The sequence below is a fragment of the Mastigoproctus giganteus genome, chromosome 14 (genome assembly GCF_048544385.1).
Source record: "Mastigoproctus giganteus isolate SK-2022 chromosome 14, ASM4854438v1, whole genome shotgun sequence".
NCBI lineage: Eukaryota > Metazoa > Arthropoda > Arachnida > Uropygi > Thelyphonidae > Mastigoproctus > Mastigoproctus giganteus.
This window is the reverse complement of record NC_143588.1, coordinates 106,737,060-106,756,084: the sequence shown is the minus strand read 5'-3', so window position 1 is coordinate 106,756,084 and position 19,025 is coordinate 106,737,060. Positions and strand designations below refer to the sequence as shown.

The following is a 19,025-nucleotide window of genomic DNA, read 5'->3' as shown; positions in this document are numbered from 1 at the left end:
CGAACTTGTTTTTTGTTTGATTTTCTAACCAAGACAGCTGTTCCATCTCTTCCAGTTCTTTGTGTCTTGATCTAATGGATTTTAATTACAGTTTAAGTTGTTCCTGCTATGAAAGTTGTTTTTATTTTCTCAGCATTCTTTCTGATTCTCGGCATTGCCTCATTTAGGCCTGTAGCACGTGCAATATCACATGGTCTTTCATTTCACTCAAAGCATTTCACAATTTCATATTTTTTCTCTATCGACAGAGGCGTACTGGCCATAAGCCTTATTGGGGAAACCCTGGTGGGCCGAAGGCCGGTGTGATTTTGGCCATAAACACTAGTATGAGGCCGCTACAAATTTTACTGGGTAAGAATTTTTAACCCAGTCTGCCTCTGTTTATTGATATTGCTTTTCTTTTTCTCTCTGAATCTGTAGTGTCTTCACCAGTACTCTTCCTCTTCACACCTTTTAAGAATTTTACTCATTTTTAGGGAATAAAGCACAATTACAAAATGAGGAGGCATGCTTGATACACATAAACAAAATTGTGCATGTAGCAACTGAACAAACAACACTGTAAAGGCAGAGATGCACTATTAACATCTCACTAGCTCACATTTTACTAAAGCACATTTCTGGGGGTTACTACCATAAAACAATAAAAACAATTTCCTGGTGCCTCCGTAGCCAGGTGGGCAGGAGCAGCAGTGCGTAGCACACGCTTCTTGATTAGATCGCAGTTCGAGCCTGTGACCACCAAATACAGAGGATGCGGAATGGTCAAGGAATGACCGCCGCATATCCCGGGAGCAATATGGCCTTAGTTGCTAATGCTCCTAAAAACCAAATAACAAACAGTTGCGTTCTTGCTGGTGGAATCTGTTACAAACGGGTAGTAAACTCGATTTAATTGCATTTGCAATCATACCAATAACTGGAATTGTGTGGGTTTTTACGTTCTTATGGTGAAATGTGTTTCCCCTTCACTGATATAAAAAACAGAAATACATTTTCAGAATCTTCTCTTCATTCCTATTGTGTTGCATTAAGTTGGGGTGATTCCGTGTTCAACTGCCATTTCTTGTAAACACAAGGGCAAATCGTGCATAAACGAATTCAGTTCGTGTTATATACGATATCATTCCCCTATTTATAAATCGTGTATGATCAAATTCGTGTAGTGTAAACACGTGTTATATGAGGACTGACTGTACATTTACTTTGAGTGACTGTGCTTCAAGCTTGCATGACTACTAAATACGGTGCTGTTCCTTGTATTCTCTTTATCTTCTGAACTCCTGACTGTGTGATTGACCCAGAGTATAAACATTTATTTTTATTTAAATGTATAATAAAAAAAATTGATGTTGATATTTATATTAGCATATATAGTATATAATATTTTTAAGGATATTTGATATTAAAAATTCTGAGTCAGCACTAAAACCAGATTCAAATTCAGTTTATTTGAATTTGGTACTGGACTGTTTGTCTGATTATTATTATTATTAGCCATATGGTGCAAGGAAGCCTGAGGCCTATGCTGCACCAGCCAAAAAAAAAAAAATCTCGAGTTACCCTGAGGGAAAAGTAGAAAGGAATCACCAAGAAAGAGAAGAATGATGATACCAAGCTCATGACCCCGGGTGTGCCAAGCCCATACTCACCAGATGTGAGCCCCTGATTAGCTCTAGAGGCCATTTGACTGCAGATACATCACATCAGATTTCGAGCTTGTGATACAATAGTGTTTGGTCATACAGTATTGTGCAAAATTTTTGTATGGATACTGCATTTAGCATAGCAAAAAAGGCTGGTGTGGAAATAGAAAAATAGTGATAATGCTAGTTGTAAGACATAAGTACAAAGTAACAGTCTTCTGAAATACTGGAATGAATGTACAGAAATGATTCTATACTGAATCAAACTGTAATGGAAGAGTAGGCTTAAATTATAAGGTTATTGCTTGATCACACTGTAATAACCACATATTTAGAGCTTTCAGAAGACAGATCTGAATATATGGTTAAAGCAGTAGAAGAAATATTTTGCTAAACTGGTTTGGTTTTTTTTTTTTTTAGGAGCATTAGCAACTAAGGCCATATTGCTCCGGGATATGCGGTGGTCATTTCCTGACCTTTCCGCATCCTCCGTATTTGGTGGTGACGGGCTCGAACCCCGGTCTAATCAAGAAGCGTGTGCTACGCACTGCTGCTCCTTCCCACCTGGCTACGGAGGCGGCCTGTTTTGCTAAACTGAATGAATGCTTTAATGTAATGTATGATAATAGTTGATTTAAATTATTTTTTATCTGAAAACTATAAGAATCCAAAAAATAATCTCTGAAGTTTTGGGATTTACTAGTCTACATATTAATTTAATAATTTTATGTTGCATAATGTGGAAGATGAAATGGTCTTGCTTGATATATATTTTATACACCAGAAACAGTAAAATTTAAATATCTATTAAAATTGCATCAGTATGAATTTTAGTATTCTCCAGTATTGCTATTCACTTTTGATTTCCACCGTTAATTATTTTTTAAATGGAAAAGTGTAGCCGTAAAAAAAAAATTCATTAAGGCAATGGGTTCATTAAAAAATATTTTTTTTTTTTTTTTTTTTTTTTTAATTTGCCATAATCAATTTTTTCAATGATTGCAGCCACCATTACGCCATTACCACCAAATATGTCTCTTTCTGTGATGTTAGGGCAATGGAATCAACTTTTTTTCTGGTTTGTCAAATTTAAAAAACATGATCTGATAAAAATTAAAACTTTGAAATTAAATGGAATTAACAGTGAGAAAAGCCTGAAAGCTTGATAAGGCTTTTTGGTAATTTTTGAATAATCAAAAAAGATTGAAAGTCATCAAAGTGCACGTGATGAAAAGCAATAATTGCTAAACAGAAATGACATGTAATAGAAAAAGGAAGTTATTCATAATTATCACTGAAATAAATAGCGTGGTCAGTGAGATATCTCCACAGGTGTGCAGACGTTTAAGTGATGTTTTGTTCTTTTCATTATGCATGAAAAGAACAAAAATATCACTTCACTTTATAAAATATTTGCATTGTATTGCTGATTTAAAAAAAAAAAAAAAAATGTAACCTGATTTTGTATGTTTAATTTTTTTTTTGAAGGTAGATCCAATGAAAGTATCCAATAACACAACTTTGCAACGACAGCAGTCTCATCTAATGACATATGTGGAGATGGTATGGGTTAAAATTATCAATTCAGCAACTTATTTTCCTACGTAAGTTTACTGTATTTAATTTTCTTATTTCAATGTTTGTGCATTAAAATTCTTTATTTTATTTATTTAATATTGTTAATTGGATGAGTAGACATTTTTAACCTTGGGGTATAATTTGGGCTTAGTTTTAAACTCTTCTTCTGTTTGTGTAATACTTTTCAATGCAGGTGACAGAAATACATGAACTAGATGATAGATGAGAAATCAGAAACTTGTCAAGAACTATCATCAGTATTTCTTGCCTCATGATTGATTGCTCCATAGAAATTGGCCTTGTCAGAATCACCAATTGTAACTTATATTGTGATTGTGTTCTATGCAGCAAAATTTTGTTATAATGTAGTGTAATGGAAAATAATTTTTTTTTTTTTTTTTTTTTTTGAGCAGACAGAATGCCTGAGAATTATAGGGTGTGTTTTTTTTTTTTTTTTACGAAGCTGTACGATTACCTAGAAATAGGTGCATTATTGAGTTGAAAGCCACATAGCCAAGATAATATTATCACAAACTTTTTGTGTGTACTGATTTCTGTTTGTAGGCATTTTATGTGATTATCTCTTTTCTTTCAGAGAATTACAAGAAGTTTTTCATGAATATCGGAAAAGATTAACAGAAATTGGAAAAGAAGAGTTGTGTGATAATTTGATTAGTGCATCAATCTTTTTAAGATTTTTGTGCCCTGCTATTCTCTCACCAAGCTTATTTAACCTTACTCAGGGTAAGTTTGAAAAGTTAGTGAAAACTAATGATTTATTCTGGTCTGAATATAAATTTAAGTCACTTCCTGTTGTGAAAGTATAAACTAGTAGTATCTTAACATTTTTTTTTTTTTTTAATATTTGTAGATATTTTGAATTTAAAATGTTTGAGCTGCTACTTTTTGATTTTATTTAAACTTAAACTTAATCTACTTAAACTAACTGATTTATTTATTTTTTTATACAGTTAAATATATTTTTGAGATATGGGGATTGAAATGCTTGCAAGTCTTGACTATTATTACCATTGAATTGGATTAGACAAAGTCTATTATAATTGTTGTTCACAGCGAAGTGGGGGTTTTTGTAGCTACCTGTGGCATTATGTTTATGTTAAAGGCAGAATAAACTACTCTGAACATTTTTTGAAAAAAAAAAAATGTTTGTTAGGATTCTCGCTCCCCCCTTTGGGTAACCTTTCAAGATTTGTAATAAGTTGATAAAAATCGCAAATTCTCAGACAGCATGAACTTTTTGTAAGTTTTTTGTTAATGCATGACTTTTTAAAAATCCTCAAAAAGAAGAACATATCATTATTTTTTAAGTGCCCAATAGAAAATAAATACAGAAAACCTAATGAAAGCTGACATAAAGGTTGTATACTAATGAAAAAAATTAAGGTCAATTTAGCACAATTTCTTTTACAAAGAGCAAGTGAAAGATGTTAAAATAGTACAAGAAATTATTTTGCCATTGTTAGAAATGTCTATATTTAATTTTTAAAAGTTATTTGCAAACGTGTTCCGAAAGCAAATTCAAAAAAATTAATGAAAGACTTGGACAGCCAAAAAAATCTTCTGAACTAGTAATAATGATTTCTGAAAGTGATGATCCATAATTGATACAAAACTGGTTAAAAGTGTGTCAGATTTGTAAGTGTATTTTCAGATGTATGAAAAAATATATAAATATTCATATTTTGAGTTTCTTGATTGTGGGTTGTCACATGGCCTTTTACATGTTTTAGGAATTTACCAGATATCAGATATTTCAAAAGATAAAAATAAATATTTTCTTCAAGTTGAGTTCTAAGGATTTGAAATTCTCTTAATAAAGAAAACTTTGAATTACTGTAATTAAAGTAATTTTTCATGATAACTCCAAACATGAAGCATTGGACATATAATACCCTAGTACTGTGTGTGGTATAAAGGAGGAAGAGGGGGAAAAAGTTAGTTTCAGTGAATTTGGAATTGAACTGTGATTGGATGTTTGATTAGTTGATACATGTGTTCAGACTGCTTTGAAAGAATTAGGTGAAATTGCAGACAAAGAGTATTTGGATTGTAATTCAGAAAAATAAGGCTTATAGTAATATCTGTCAATTCAGAGGAATAGGGTTCATGGAGATATCAGAAAGAAAGACATGTGACAGAAACAGTGTGTGTGTGTGTGTGCGCACCACAGGGAGTGGATTGGGTTTGTAAGAGGAATCATTATTTAACCAGACTTTCCCTCTTCTGTATAGAGTATAAAAGTGACTTTTGAGAGGTTTTGGAGGTACTACCTCAAATACAGTAAACCCCCGCTATTCGCGGGGGTTACATTCCTGAGAAATGCCGCGAATACCGAAAACGCGAATACTGAGTTATGGCTCTCATAGTAATAAAGGGGTTCCGTTCCAAAGTATGAAATATATAAGAAAAACTAGTCTAAAATTTTGTCTATGTATGTATTATATGTACCTTCATAATATGACTATGTACATAGACAGTACATAGTGAAATGCAAGCATATGGCATCAAAATGAAAATAAGAAACAATTTAATATTAAATGTAATATTTATTAGAAATTTCAAACAAATCTTTCAAACCAGCGCCTTTGCTAGCTAAAACTTATCTCGCCAGTGTTATCACCAGTTTTGCTAGTGTTGATAAAGGAGTTTTGCCTTTTCGCGAATTATGAGTGAACAATAGTGAAATTATAGTAACCTTATAATACCGTGATAAATCTGACTAAAAAATGAATAGCAAATGCTTAGAAAACGGTACTCACCTTGTATAAATCTGCAATAATTTTTTTTTTTTTTTTGGTAGACAGTGGTTAAATTTAAGTTGGCAGAAGCATTAAAAAGAACTAAGGCGGGGAATGGGGTGAAAGGGGAGATCTGCGTTTCTACTTCCTTGCACTCATTTTAAAATCTGTTTAAAATATTTTCACCCCATTCCCCACCTCAGTTCTTTTTAATGCTTCTTCCAACTTAAATTTACCCACCATCTACCAAAAAAAATTTATGGAAGATTTATACAAGGTGAGTACCGTTTTCTAAGCATTTGTTATTCATTTTTGATGAGTGAACTTAACGGAATTTTATTTTGAGTTCGGTCTTCTATCCACAGATTTAAAGCCTTTTCCATTTTTTCTAATTTAACATCGCAAGTTACAGAGAAAATTTTTGAAACAATTAGCGCGTTTTCACGGACACTACGGCAGATTTTTTCTTCCGGTTTCTTGATTGATCGTACTATTGACTCATTGATTTTATAATGTTTTGCCACTGAGGAAACACTTTCACCATTAGAAATTTTATCTAATAACTCAATTTTATTCGCTAATGTCATCACCTTCTTTGATCTTTTCACATTTCCCTTGTTATTCGTAGCCATATTTTTGTACTGGTTAGAAAGAACTTGTCCACAGTAAAGTCACTTTCTTCCGTTAACACACTTGAAAAAGTCTGTTTTACACTGCAGATCGGTAGATTTATCACTTTTGTAAGCATATCAATTTATAAATTGATAAATTTATTCAATTTATAAGCATATAAATTAAAAGCAAACGACGAAACCTTCCATGACAAGTGCATAACACATATTGAACAAGGATTAGCGAGAAACATCCACGCTCGCGATTTTGTCACCCCTCCCCCCCCCACCCACTAAGCGCTGTTTTGACCGGGAAAGATAATTTTAGCCATGCCCATGCTTTTTTATGGCAAAAAATGTTCACGGCGCTTTAAAATTCACATTTTTTTAGGTTTCATTTTATGTTAAATCAGCGACCGCGAATAGCGGGGGTTTACTGTATATGCTGAATATCCCATGGTAGAGCAATTTTTCCATGCAAAGTAATGCATGGAAAAATGCATTACTTTGCATGAAAAATGCATTACTTATTAGAGAGTGAAAGAGAACATAATTTTTTTTCAATGCATGTGATGCCATATTTGTGATATGCCAACAGCACTTAGATTCCTTATTGCTACGTGTTGAAGGTAATCATGGGAAGAGGAGTTTCTCTTTTTTTTTTTGTGAAGACAAGGCTGAATTTTTAGGATCATTTCCTCCTCCTCTCTTAAGGAACTTGTGGTGAATATTTGTGAAGCTGTAGCTTTTTGTTGAACTTAGAAAGTGGAATGTAGTCTACTTTCAGAATTATGGATAAGATTTTCACTTAATGGAAGAAGCTCTTCAATATGCAGGAGGAAAAGAGTGGGCTAACAGCAGAACCTTGGGAACTCCAGCATTAGTTGAGCAGTCAAAAGACTCAGAGCCATCTTCTTATGTGAAGTGAGTAGTCATAAAGAAATGGGCTACCCAGTTGCAAAAACAAAAGGCAGATCATAAAATGGAAATTTGTTCAGAAAACCTTTATGCTAAACACTATTTTAAAAAAGAAAAGAGCCTTAGATATACCAAGAGCAACTGCTTGAGTTTCTCTGAACTTTTCCATGGAATGTGTTCTGTAATAAGTGACATAAGTGAAGATATTGCAATGGGTTGATGCTGATGAAATCACTTTTGGCAGTTGTTAATCAGATGGAAGATTTCAAAGGTGTAAGAGTTGGTGATTGCCCCCAGAAGTTTTGTCTTGGTTAAATGGAAGGCTGATAGTCCAGAACTGATTTGTACTATCATAATGGCTTGTATACTGCTGGGTATAAACACATTTGAATGATGTTGAAGAGGATTTTTTTTTTTTTTTTTTTTTGGCATTTTCAATTAAATGATATATGCATTAGTAGAAGGACGATGCAAGAAAGCAAGTTTATACAGCGTCACCAAAAAAAAAAAAAAAAAAAAAACCTTCCTATTTCACTGATCCATTCAATCCCCCCCCCCCCAAGTTTATACAGCGTCACCCAAAAAAAAAAAAAAAAAAAACCTTCCTATTTCACTGATCCATTCAATCCCCCCCCCCCCCCCCAAAGTAACTCGGAATTTTTTTTTTTTGCCTGGTGCAGCAAAAGCCTCAGGCTTCCTTGCACCATATGGCTAATAATGATAATACATTAATATGTGTTAAAATTTTTTTTCTGTTATGTGTACTTACAATTTTGATTAATTCATTTCCTAATAGAATATTTTTGGTTTTATTTGGATTGATAATGTGACAAGGTTAAATTTAAGGTAACAAAGTGATTATATCTTTGTCTTGCAGAATATCCTCAAGGTCGTGCAGCACGCAATCTGACACTTGTAGCAAAGACAATTCAAACTTTAGCTAATTTCACAAGGTAAGGGGAATATCCAATTTGTTATATTTTAATAAATATAGTGATCCCTTGATTGTAATTGGTTTCATGAACTAAAGTTGAACATGATTTTAGAGCGTGGTGATTGACCGAAAAGAAACATGTGGACTTTAGAATGCTTTTCTTGGCCAGAAATGATGATGGTGTCTTAATATTATTGTACCAAATTATCATTAATCAAAGACATTGTTAATTGAGAGACCACTGAACTTTTCTTACTAATTCAACATCATTTGGATGGCTGATGATAGTTTGTTATACTTAAGAAAGTACTAGTATATGTTAAAAGTTGCTATATGCCTAATATTTGTCTTGTGATAAGGAGGAATTTTGTAGCTAAATATTACTAATGATGTGGTTGCTGAATGACATGTGCCATGTCATTCAGCAACAATCAGTGGGCACCATAGTGGAATGATTCTTTCAGAAGTTTGCAAATAATGCAGTCTGTTACTGAACAAAAGGGTTATGTTTTGAGGCTAATTACAAGTCTCGTTCTCAAAATCATAATGGCAAAGAGTAATGATATTCATTAAGAATGGTTAAGTATGCTGCACAGTGTAATTTTCATCAGCCCATTATTCCATGTATTGGTATATTTCAGGGAAGTTGACTAGCTTTTCTGTTGAAGCAACTTGTAATCATAAATGTAGTTCAATATCATGTATGACTTTTTCTTCTACCAGCCATCCCTCTTGCTCTTCTCTAGGTCTACAAAATACTTTGTTATTGCCACATTGACTGATAATAATGTGTGTATATTGTATAATGCTTCATAGTGAAAAGTAAATATTTTGTCATACTATTAATTATTGTGTACAAAATTTTTTGTCCATTTTCATTTTAAAATAGGTTTGGAGGAAAAGAAAGTTTCATGGAATTCATGAATGGATTTGTAGAAAGGGAATGGTCTACCATGAAAGCTTTTTTGAGGCAGATATCTGTAAGTATGATTTTCTTAATTTAACAAAAAATATTTTATAAGTTGAAAAGATAGCAAAATGTTATTTTTAAAGTTTTACAGAAATTAAAAGTTTGGATATTTGTGGTATTTCTATTATTAAGCTCTTTAAGATGAAAATGTAGTAATTATAGAGACATGATGCAAGGAAGCAAGCTTATGTAGCATCAGCCAAAAAAAAAAAAAAATTTCACACATTCATTCCCTCTAAACGTTTGTCCAGTTCCTCCTTGAATTTATTTAAGCTATCAACTCCACAACAACAGATGGAAGTTTGCTCCAGCAATCAACTCCCTACTGGCTAAAGGCAAATTTCCGCACATCTGTTCTATATGTATGACATAAAATTATAGTTAATCGTACTTTCAGGCCTTTAGCTTCTGTCTTAACACATTCAATGCATCATGGTGCAAATATGTGACATCAGGTTTTTATTCACTTGAAGAGGAAACCACATGAGTTTCATAACTTTTTCTACCAATTTGACGTGAGAAAAATCTGATATTTTTGTCAGGCAACCCTCACCAGAGACTGGCTAATTCAGTCATGGTGAGAAGAATGCCCAGAAATGTCTCTGCCTTCCCAATCCAGATTGATTTAGTCCTGGGTCAAAAAGGTCATTGGAAAAGCCAGCAGCAAAAGTATTAACTGGGCCAGAAATTTAGTGTTATTGTATTTCAGGACAGAAGTCCTGAAATTTTGACACCAATCTTGACCTAAATTTTTGGTCATCTTTAAAATATTCAAATATTCTTGTGAAATTGTCATCCAGTTTTCTTTCTGAAATGGAGCCATCATTAGGACTCAAACAAACAAAAACAAACCTTTGATATCCCTGATGTATAATGAAGTATGCACCTTGTTCTGATATGCCAGTTTATAGCCATCATTTCCACTTTTAAACATATATTTTGGATAATGTTGTCTGAACCTGCATCCTGTCGTCAGTTATAACTTTCAACGATCACCTTCACTCAATTTGAATTGCATATTCCAGAATTTTACTTAATATGGAGCATCTTGGCATATATATTTATCAGCCTCTGATGATAAATCCTTGACATATTTTCCCTCTTTTTTTTGAGGAATTTGACGATCACTTTGTATTAAAACTTCTTCAAACCATGTTATTTATAATAAAAAGTGCATGTTAGTTTTTCTTTGAAAAAAACTTCAAAGGGTTTTATGACCTTTTGGATGTAATTCATAAAGATACCATAACAAATAACAAAAATTCAAGTTTCTACAATATTATTTTCATAATCATATAGATAACTTTTTTTTTAATGACCCCTGTATTTCAAGAATATATAAGTATAAATTGTGAAAACTCCAGTTCTTTCATTGTAACATTGCATACTTGTTACTTCAGAAAGTAAATTCTACAAAAGCAGTATATGTGCTTTTTAAAAAAAAAAAAAGATCCTCTATGATTTAACCTAAAATGTTTAATTTAATAGCATTATTTGTCACTGTTTTATTTGAAAGTTAATATACATGATAACAATTATTTTACTTTGTATTGTTATTTTAGAGTCCTGTATCCAAAGAATTTCCAAAGAAGCTTGAATTTGATGGTCATATTGATCTTGGAAAAGAGTTGGCTGTACTGCACAGTTATCTTGGTGAATGCTTGCCACGGATAACTCAAAAGGTAATGTTCTATTACTGTATTACATAGTATGAATCAGAGCTGAAATACTCAATATGTTCTACGTTGATAATAATATTAGTAAATTAATAAGAGGAGTTTACCTCAATATAGTACGTGGAACACTTCCGTATGATACCCTCCAGAAATTAAAACGGAAAAAACGAAAACGAAAGTTGTCGATTTTTTCGTTTTTTCCGTTTTAATTTCTGGAGGGTATCATACGGAAGTGTTCCACGTACTATATTGAGGTAAACTCCTCTTATTAATTTACTAATATTACTGTATTACACAGATTACATATATATCTTTAACAGAATTTCACTTTGAACCAACAGTATGACAACCTATATTTGCTTTATGAAAGATTTAAGATTCCTTTCCATTTATTGGTACAACAGTGCCATTATTTTTAATCTAAAAATTTCATATAATAGATTTCTAGCATAGCATTTAAGAAAAAGAACTTACCTCCTGACTAATGGTTAAAGCAGGAAAAGTGAGAATGAATTGCATGAAAGAAATTAAGAATTAGTTTCATTTAATTTCATTTTAATTATTTAATTTCTTACATGTAATTCTTTCTCTCTTCATTAAAAATTCATTATTAACGATAACTGTTTACTCTGTGGAATTATTAAAGTGATTGTGTGTCAGTATTTCAGATTATAAGCTTTGCAGTTTATATAAGTTAATTGCTTTAATATACTTTGCATATGTGCTTATTTACTTAAATAAAAATAGCATTTCATTATTGAAACAAATAAAGAAATAATATTTGTTTTCTCTCTTCTTTTTTCCTCATTTTAGTGCTATTTTGATCATGTGGAAACTCTGCAGCAGATCCTAGAAGGGGTGACAACAGCCCTTTCTCAAGCTACAATTGTGCAACAAGTGACAACAACCAATGAAAAGACTATTGTTAATGGTTCTCATTCTCCACAAAAGGAAAAAGAATGTCCAGGTGTACAGGGACCTCAGCGGCAATTTGTTCAGTCATATATTTTAAATAATGCTAGAACTAACCGTGATCTCAATGGGGATAATAATTACCATTCCCTTAACAATGCTGGCCAAAAAATAGGAAGCATCTCTCCTCCCCCCAGCTCAAGATCTGCTACTCTGCCTCGGTAAGAATAATCTTTAGAGTCACTTTAAGTCATTTGTCATTAATTCTTTGCTGCTGTTGCTGCTTTTATTTATTTATTTATTATATTATTTTTTTTTGTAGCCAATCTTAACTCTGCACATTTTAGACAGTTTTAACTTTATTCCATAGCTGTAACGTAACATCCCTGCCACCTTTAAGTTATGATTATGATTGTTGCCTGCCCAGTTATTGCTGATTACTTTGTAATCAGCAATAATCTTAGTCAAATATTTTCTTTTGTTGTGTTTTGAAATTTTTTATTTTCTTCATTTAGAAATGCCAGTTTTAGTGTTAAGTATAAGTATCCTACATTTGTGATTATATATATAAAAAAAATGACTCCCCTCGTTATAAAAGTAGAATGAGATCAAGATCAGATCTGCCCCTCTTTGTAATTGCATATAAAATTAAATTTCTTTAAAAACTTAGAAATATAGATTATTATTAGAAATATTAGGAAAAAATAAAAATATAAAAAATTAGAAGTATAATACATTTTTGTTGCTTTATTGGGATTGTTCCTAACTCATTCAATATTATCACTTTCTATGAATTGTTTTCATAGACACTTGCACTATTTTTAGTTAAAAAATAAGATTGATTTTTAATTTTATTATTAGTTTCATTATTTTATGAGATTCAATTGATTATGAGCTTAATTTTTTTAGTTACACTAACATTGTTGCTTTATACTCCTGTTAAAAAATGGCAAAATTAATATAGGGTGCTGAAAAAGGTGAACAGATTTCCTCCTTCCTTTTTTGGGACTCTAGGTTAATTTTGTTATTATTGAGACACTACTAACTATGCAAGAGCTATTTCTTCGGATAAAGAGAGAGAGAGAGAGATTGAAACTGTAAAGTTGGTTTCATTTCATTGCCTTTAAATTTAAATTAAAAAATTTCCGTAATGTTTAAAACTTTTATTTTGTAAAGTAATGAAGTTCTATCGTTTTTTTTATTTGTTATTTAATTTTACTTATTAGAAGTAAGTGATATGTTTACTCGTGGCAGTTGCATAAATTCATTATCATTGTTGTATCACAAATTTTGAAACTCCTGTGCTAACCTGTTGTATGGCATTTGTGTAATAAATGCAGTTCCTAATCTATAATTCATCATCAGAACTGTTCTTGAATGTATGTTTGTTCATGATGTTGTTCTTGAGTTTCTGATCTACAAAGATAAATAATGTATCATTCAAAAAATCTTTTATTAGAATTGAGTTTGATGTTAACCAGTTAATTTTTAAATATGAAATTATGTATTTGCACACACTTAACTGACATTGTAAATCAATTATTTAATCTTATCTTTTATTTCATATCTTTAATTTGGTAATAAGATATTTTTGAAAATTGTTTGAGAATGTTTTGGTAAAGGTTAGGAGTTGGTACTATAGTTATCAGTTTAGTGTTCTTTTTAAAAAAATCCATATATAATGCAGTACTTTAAATCTTAACCAACATATACAATTAAGTTAGGTCAACTTGTTAATGGTTCTCATTCTCCACAAAAGGAAAAAGGATGTCCAAGTGAAGTGTTTGATTTAAGTAATAAGAATAGACCAACAATTTTATTTTCATCTCGATAAAGAGTGTTTCAGGAAATGTTAGCAGTATGGGAAATAAAAGATAAGATTAAAAATATGAAACAAGTAAATAAATAAAGTTATCAGACCAGATATTCCAGAAAGTTTTCTTTTCTTAGCTATTCTTTTGAACTCAAAATTACAATCATGATGTGGCCTCTCTCATTGTGGCTTAAATTATTATCAGATGCTACCTTGAGATAAGAGGCTACTTGTAGTATTAATGCTACATTTTGTCCATTATTTAAAGAAAGAATGGTGTCCTTTTCCTTACCATATCTATACAAAAGGATATAATCTTTTAGTTACTAATTGCTATGCCATAGTATAGGGATAATGATTTTTTGATCTAAAAAATTAAACATTTTAAAATTTTATTTTGATATTAGTCATAATATTTCAGTTTTTTTGTTATACAAGGTTATCCGTTTAATGCAACTCAGTTTGCAATACAGAATTTTACAAAAATGATTGCAGATTTAATTAATACTAAAAATATGTTAGAAGATCCATCTTAATCATATACACTCACTCTTTTAAAATGTGTTTGATTCAACCATGTTAAGAATATCAGTACGGTTGTCAGTGTTTTGCTGCTTCGGTCTTATTTGATACTGACCTATTTTGAGACTTGTTACTGAGTGTCTCTTGACAGTGAAAAAATTATTTGAATGTGTTATAATGTTCCAGAACAGCACCCTTTCTTAAGGGGGAAGTCTATCATTTTTAAACCTAAATGCTGTACTGTTTCTCAATTATCACTTCTTTGATAGTGAAACTACCTTCTGATACCTGTCTAAAAATATCTTGCTCCATGCCTAACCACAGTCGTCTGACACATTCCTTTCTGCCAAGGGCTGCTTGATCAGCTTCTTATGTGCAAACAGTGTGACACCATTTTATCTGTTAAAAGCATTTTAATTGAAAGTTAAAATTTTAGAAATGCATGTTTTACTGCTTTTAACCATTTGATCATTGGTTGGATTTTATTCGACAATGGCCATGTGTCAGCAGTTTTTAAGTTTTGACAAATTATTAAACTATATACACATATATAAAATTGATAATTTATTTTTTATTCTTATACTGCCTTTTATTTATTTATTTATTTATTTTCTTTTTGAAATTCTGACTTTGTCCTTGCTCATTATAGCCTTTATTGTTTTTGTTCCTTTCAAATTGTAATACAATATAATTCAATTCACACCTAATATCATGTGTTATATTGCCACAGTTATCTAAGTACCCACCATTAATCAGTGAGTTGCACAATTAATGGATAACCCTGTGTATAGATTATTCTTACATGTATATATAATTTTATTAAAGATTAGTATACTAAAATTATACACCTTTACTTTTAGGAATGCATTTTTGCTGGGTAGTGGAAGGAAGCCAGCAGTAGATCTGTCTACCAATGATGATTATGTTCTCTTCAGTGCGCTGGATGATGACCTGGGGCATCAGGAGAAAGAGAATGAAGGCGACATAAAAAATAAACCTACACAAGCCCACCTTTTCTTCAGAGATGGTATCAATACCACTCGCCTCACACAGTCTTGTATATATGGTGAAATTCTAAACAACAATCAAGTGTCCCATGTACATAATGCTAACAACATTTTCTTTGACATGAAGTGTAGAAGTACAGTCAACAGACACAAGTCTCCACTTACAGACCAGAATGGAGTACCAAGGAATGGTGTAATCACAAGAAATTGCATTACTAATGCTTCAAAATTATCTCCACCCACTGGAGAAAAGAGGGAATCCAGCTACAAAAGGATTGATTTTGGAGGAAAACAAGATGACGATACAACAAATTCTTCTGTGGAAATGGATTTTTCTAACATCAAAGGTAGCCAGATCTCTATCAGCCAGGTAATTAAAACATTATTGAAATAAATTTACATTGAACTGTATTTGCACTTTGTAAAAATAAGTATATTATTGCCATATAATATACCTTGAGAATTACAATGGTTCTGTTTTATAGGTACTTTAGTCTCTGTAAATTTGATTTCTTCGTTATATTTTTATTTATGATTACCGATCTTTTATTTTATTATTATTATTATTTTTTTTTTTTTATTTCTGTATATGTAACATTTCTGTAATTCTCTTGATTTTATGTTTCAATGTTTTCCTCAAATTAATAAATGCATGTAATTATCCTGTTGTCTATGATTAATCATGGATCAGATAGAGTTCAGCTGGGTACATTTACCAAGCTAAAAGCTTGTCTCGCTATTTTCAAGCATCCATACTTATAAGCAAGAAATTTTGACACCTTAAAAACCCTGCATGCAATTAAATATGTAAAAAGATCTGAAAGTCTTAATTGTGGGGATCACTGTCATATTGTCATTTTTACAGCCAGTCAAAATTTCTATTAGCAGGAATGGTCACACAACCACCAGGAGATTGAAAACAAATATTATTCATAGTGGCTTTTGAAATGTGGGGTCTTTTGAAGAGGTACTCTCTATCTTTAGTTTTTTCTCTGTGCAGAGCCTTTAGCCTTGGTGCTACTATTTAGTCTCCTGTTTTAACATCCCATTATTTCTATCAACAAAATTCAGTTTGAAGCTACCAATTAATTCTTAAACTAGATAGTGGGTTTTTTTTATTGCTACAGATGTTATTTAAACAGATATGTTTACTCTTGCGATTGTATTATTAAAAAATCTTTTATAAAAACTTTGCTTTTTATATAAGATTTTTAATTATTAGGTTATCTGCTGTGATCTTCTCTCTTCAACAAATCCCATTTTCCTTGCAGGACAACCAGATAAAACCATATATTTTATATACTTTAATACAGATTACTGAATTTAATTAATGCTTTACGTTTAGCTCTTTTTACTGATTGTAATTTGTTTATTCAGTCGTATTTGTTTTCATAAATTTTTTTATGCTGCTTGTATGTCTTTTTCAGTTACGTTTTTTGCTCTTTTTTTTCTTTTTTGTACTCTGTACTTTATTATTTATTTATGTTAAATTGCTTTGTTGTAGTATGTATTGTATATGTGCACTTGAAGAGTGCATTACAGTATGAAGACCTCTTGGTCTTTATACTGTAATGCACTATTTTGGTGACTATTTTGCTAGAACTGTTTCAGAGAAGTAATGGTTAACATCGAAGTAATTATAAAAATGTCTCCCTTCCCTGCTAGATAAAGTATTAGTGGGGCATATTCGAGTAAAATATATTCAAAACAATTTGATAATTTTTTACACTTATGACTGCAAATTGGATTTTTTTTTATTTATTTATTTTTTTAATTAAACTCAATTTACTGCTAATAAAACCTACTGCAAAAGGAATCGGATCAAAAGCTTGTTTAGTCTTTTGAGTTATTCAAGTTCAAAGAGCATTCCTGACAGAGGGACATAAGCAAATTATTATATAGATTGGGACTCCCTTGTTTGAATTAATTTAAAAATGAATAACTTTAACAGTGGATGTTATTTATTTTATTTCGATAATTTAATTTATGTTTACTACTGTTGCTGTTGTTGTTGTTATTTGGTTTTTAGGAGCATTAGCAACTAAGGCCATATTGCTCCGGGGATATGCAGTGGTCATTCCCTGACCTTTTCGCATCCTCCGTATTTGGTGGTCACTGGCTCGAACCCCGGTTACGGAGCCCACCTGGCTACGGAGGTACCTATGTTTACTACCAGCATTAATAGAATACTATTGAGCCTATGGCATCAAATCTAACATCATGGCATTTTAACAGTAAATAAAAAAATATGTTGAACTGACTTATATGAAAGATGGTCTTTCCAGCCAATAGACACCTGTTTCACTTGTGAAACAGGTGCTTTCAGATCAGTGAATGTGTATCTATGGAAAAGTTTTCTGTTGGTACAAATGACCAAGAATTACCAGATAAGGTTAGCTTTAGTGACTGATTGTGCTCACAGTGGGCAGAATTGGATCTCAGAAAGCAAACTGCAAGGTTCCCCTGTGCTTTCAAAATGTATTTGTTTAAACTTATACTATATATAAATATAGTATATCTAGTAAAAGTCAAAACTATTCAACATCCATATATCAAAAGAGGACCCTTACACTACATTTTTTTTTTTTTTTTTTTTTTTTTATGAGAACCCCAAACACGAGAGGTATTATAACCTATAGTACTTAGTACCGTGCTTGGGTTGGAGGTTGAGAAGACGAAAGAAGATATTTGTTGATATTGGACTTGAACTTCTGTAGATTGTAATTTTCAGGAAATACGTATGAAGGAAGGTTGTTCCAGAAAACGGGAGTTGAATGAATAAATGAGGAAGATGAAAAGTTGGTTCTGTGGGTTTGAAGTTGGACAGTAAATGGATGTTGGCTGGTGACGGCACGTGTTCGGACTGTTTTGAAAGAGAGAGCGGGAATTATAGAAGCCAATTCAGAAGAACAGTGCCCATGGAAGTATCTGTAGAAGAGGCATGCAGCAGAAACAGTGCGTCTATGAGAAAGCGAGTGGAGAGACTCTGTTAGAGATGAATCATTAATTAACCTAACTGCCCTTTTCTGAATGGAATCAAGAAGCCTGAGAGAGGTTTTGGGGGCACCACCCCAGATGTGGGAACAATATTCCATGGCAGGGCGGATTTGCGATTTATACAGAGTGAGCAGCTGTTTGGGAGAAAAGTAACGCCGAGAGCGAAAGAGAAAACCAAGTTTTTTAGATGCAGAGGAAGCAATATTTGTAATGTGCTTGTGCCAAGAGAGATTAGAAGTCAGGGTAATCCCCAAAAGAGATATATCATTTTGCCTAGAAATCGGAGTGTCACTAAAGATAAGCATAGGAGCAGAAGAATCCTTTTTGCGAGATATAAGACAAGATTGAGTTTTAGAAGGGTTGAAATCAACTAAGTTGTCTTTGCCCCACTGGAGAATTACCTGAAGATCGGCATTTAAGGAATTGGCAGCAGATTTTCGAGAACTTGAAGCTGATTGAGCTGGACAAGGTTTCTCAAAATGGAAAGTTGAATGCAATGTGCTATCATCAGCAAAACTATGGATAGGATTTCCAGTCAATGGAAGAAGGTCATTGATATACAAGAGGAAAAGAGTGGGGGAAAGAACTGAACCTTGGGGGACACCGGCATTAGTGGAGAAGTAAGAAGACAGAGAGCCATCTACCATCACCCTCAGTGAGCGATCAGAGAGAAAACTGGATA

General features: G+C 32.2%; 1 protein-coding gene across 6 annotated transcripts in view; it reads left to right on the top strand.

Annotated features, from left to right (window-relative positions):
* raskol (Ras GTPase-activating protein raskol) overlaps positions 1 to 19,025 on the top strand; it is a 258,953-nt gene that overhangs the window by 214,021 nt on the left and 25,907 nt on the right. For all 6 annotated transcript variants that reach the window (XM_090388960.1, XM_090388962.1, XM_090388961.1 and 3 more), the window contains 7 exons: positions 3,135 to 3,250; positions 3,820 to 3,968; positions 8,390 to 8,465; positions 9,336 to 9,426; positions 10,979 to 11,098; positions 11,906 to 12,225; positions 15,200 to 15,716. In XM_090388960.1, coding sequence (XP_090245086.1) covers positions 3,135 to 3,250; positions 3,820 to 3,968; positions 8,390 to 8,465; positions 9,336 to 9,426; positions 10,979 to 11,098; positions 11,906 to 12,225; positions 15,200 to 15,716 — 1,389 coding nt within the window. The remainder of the gene's footprint in view (positions 1 to 3,134; positions 3,251 to 3,819; positions 3,969 to 8,389; positions 8,466 to 9,335; positions 9,427 to 10,978; positions 11,099 to 11,905; positions 12,226 to 15,199; positions 15,717 to 19,025) is intronic.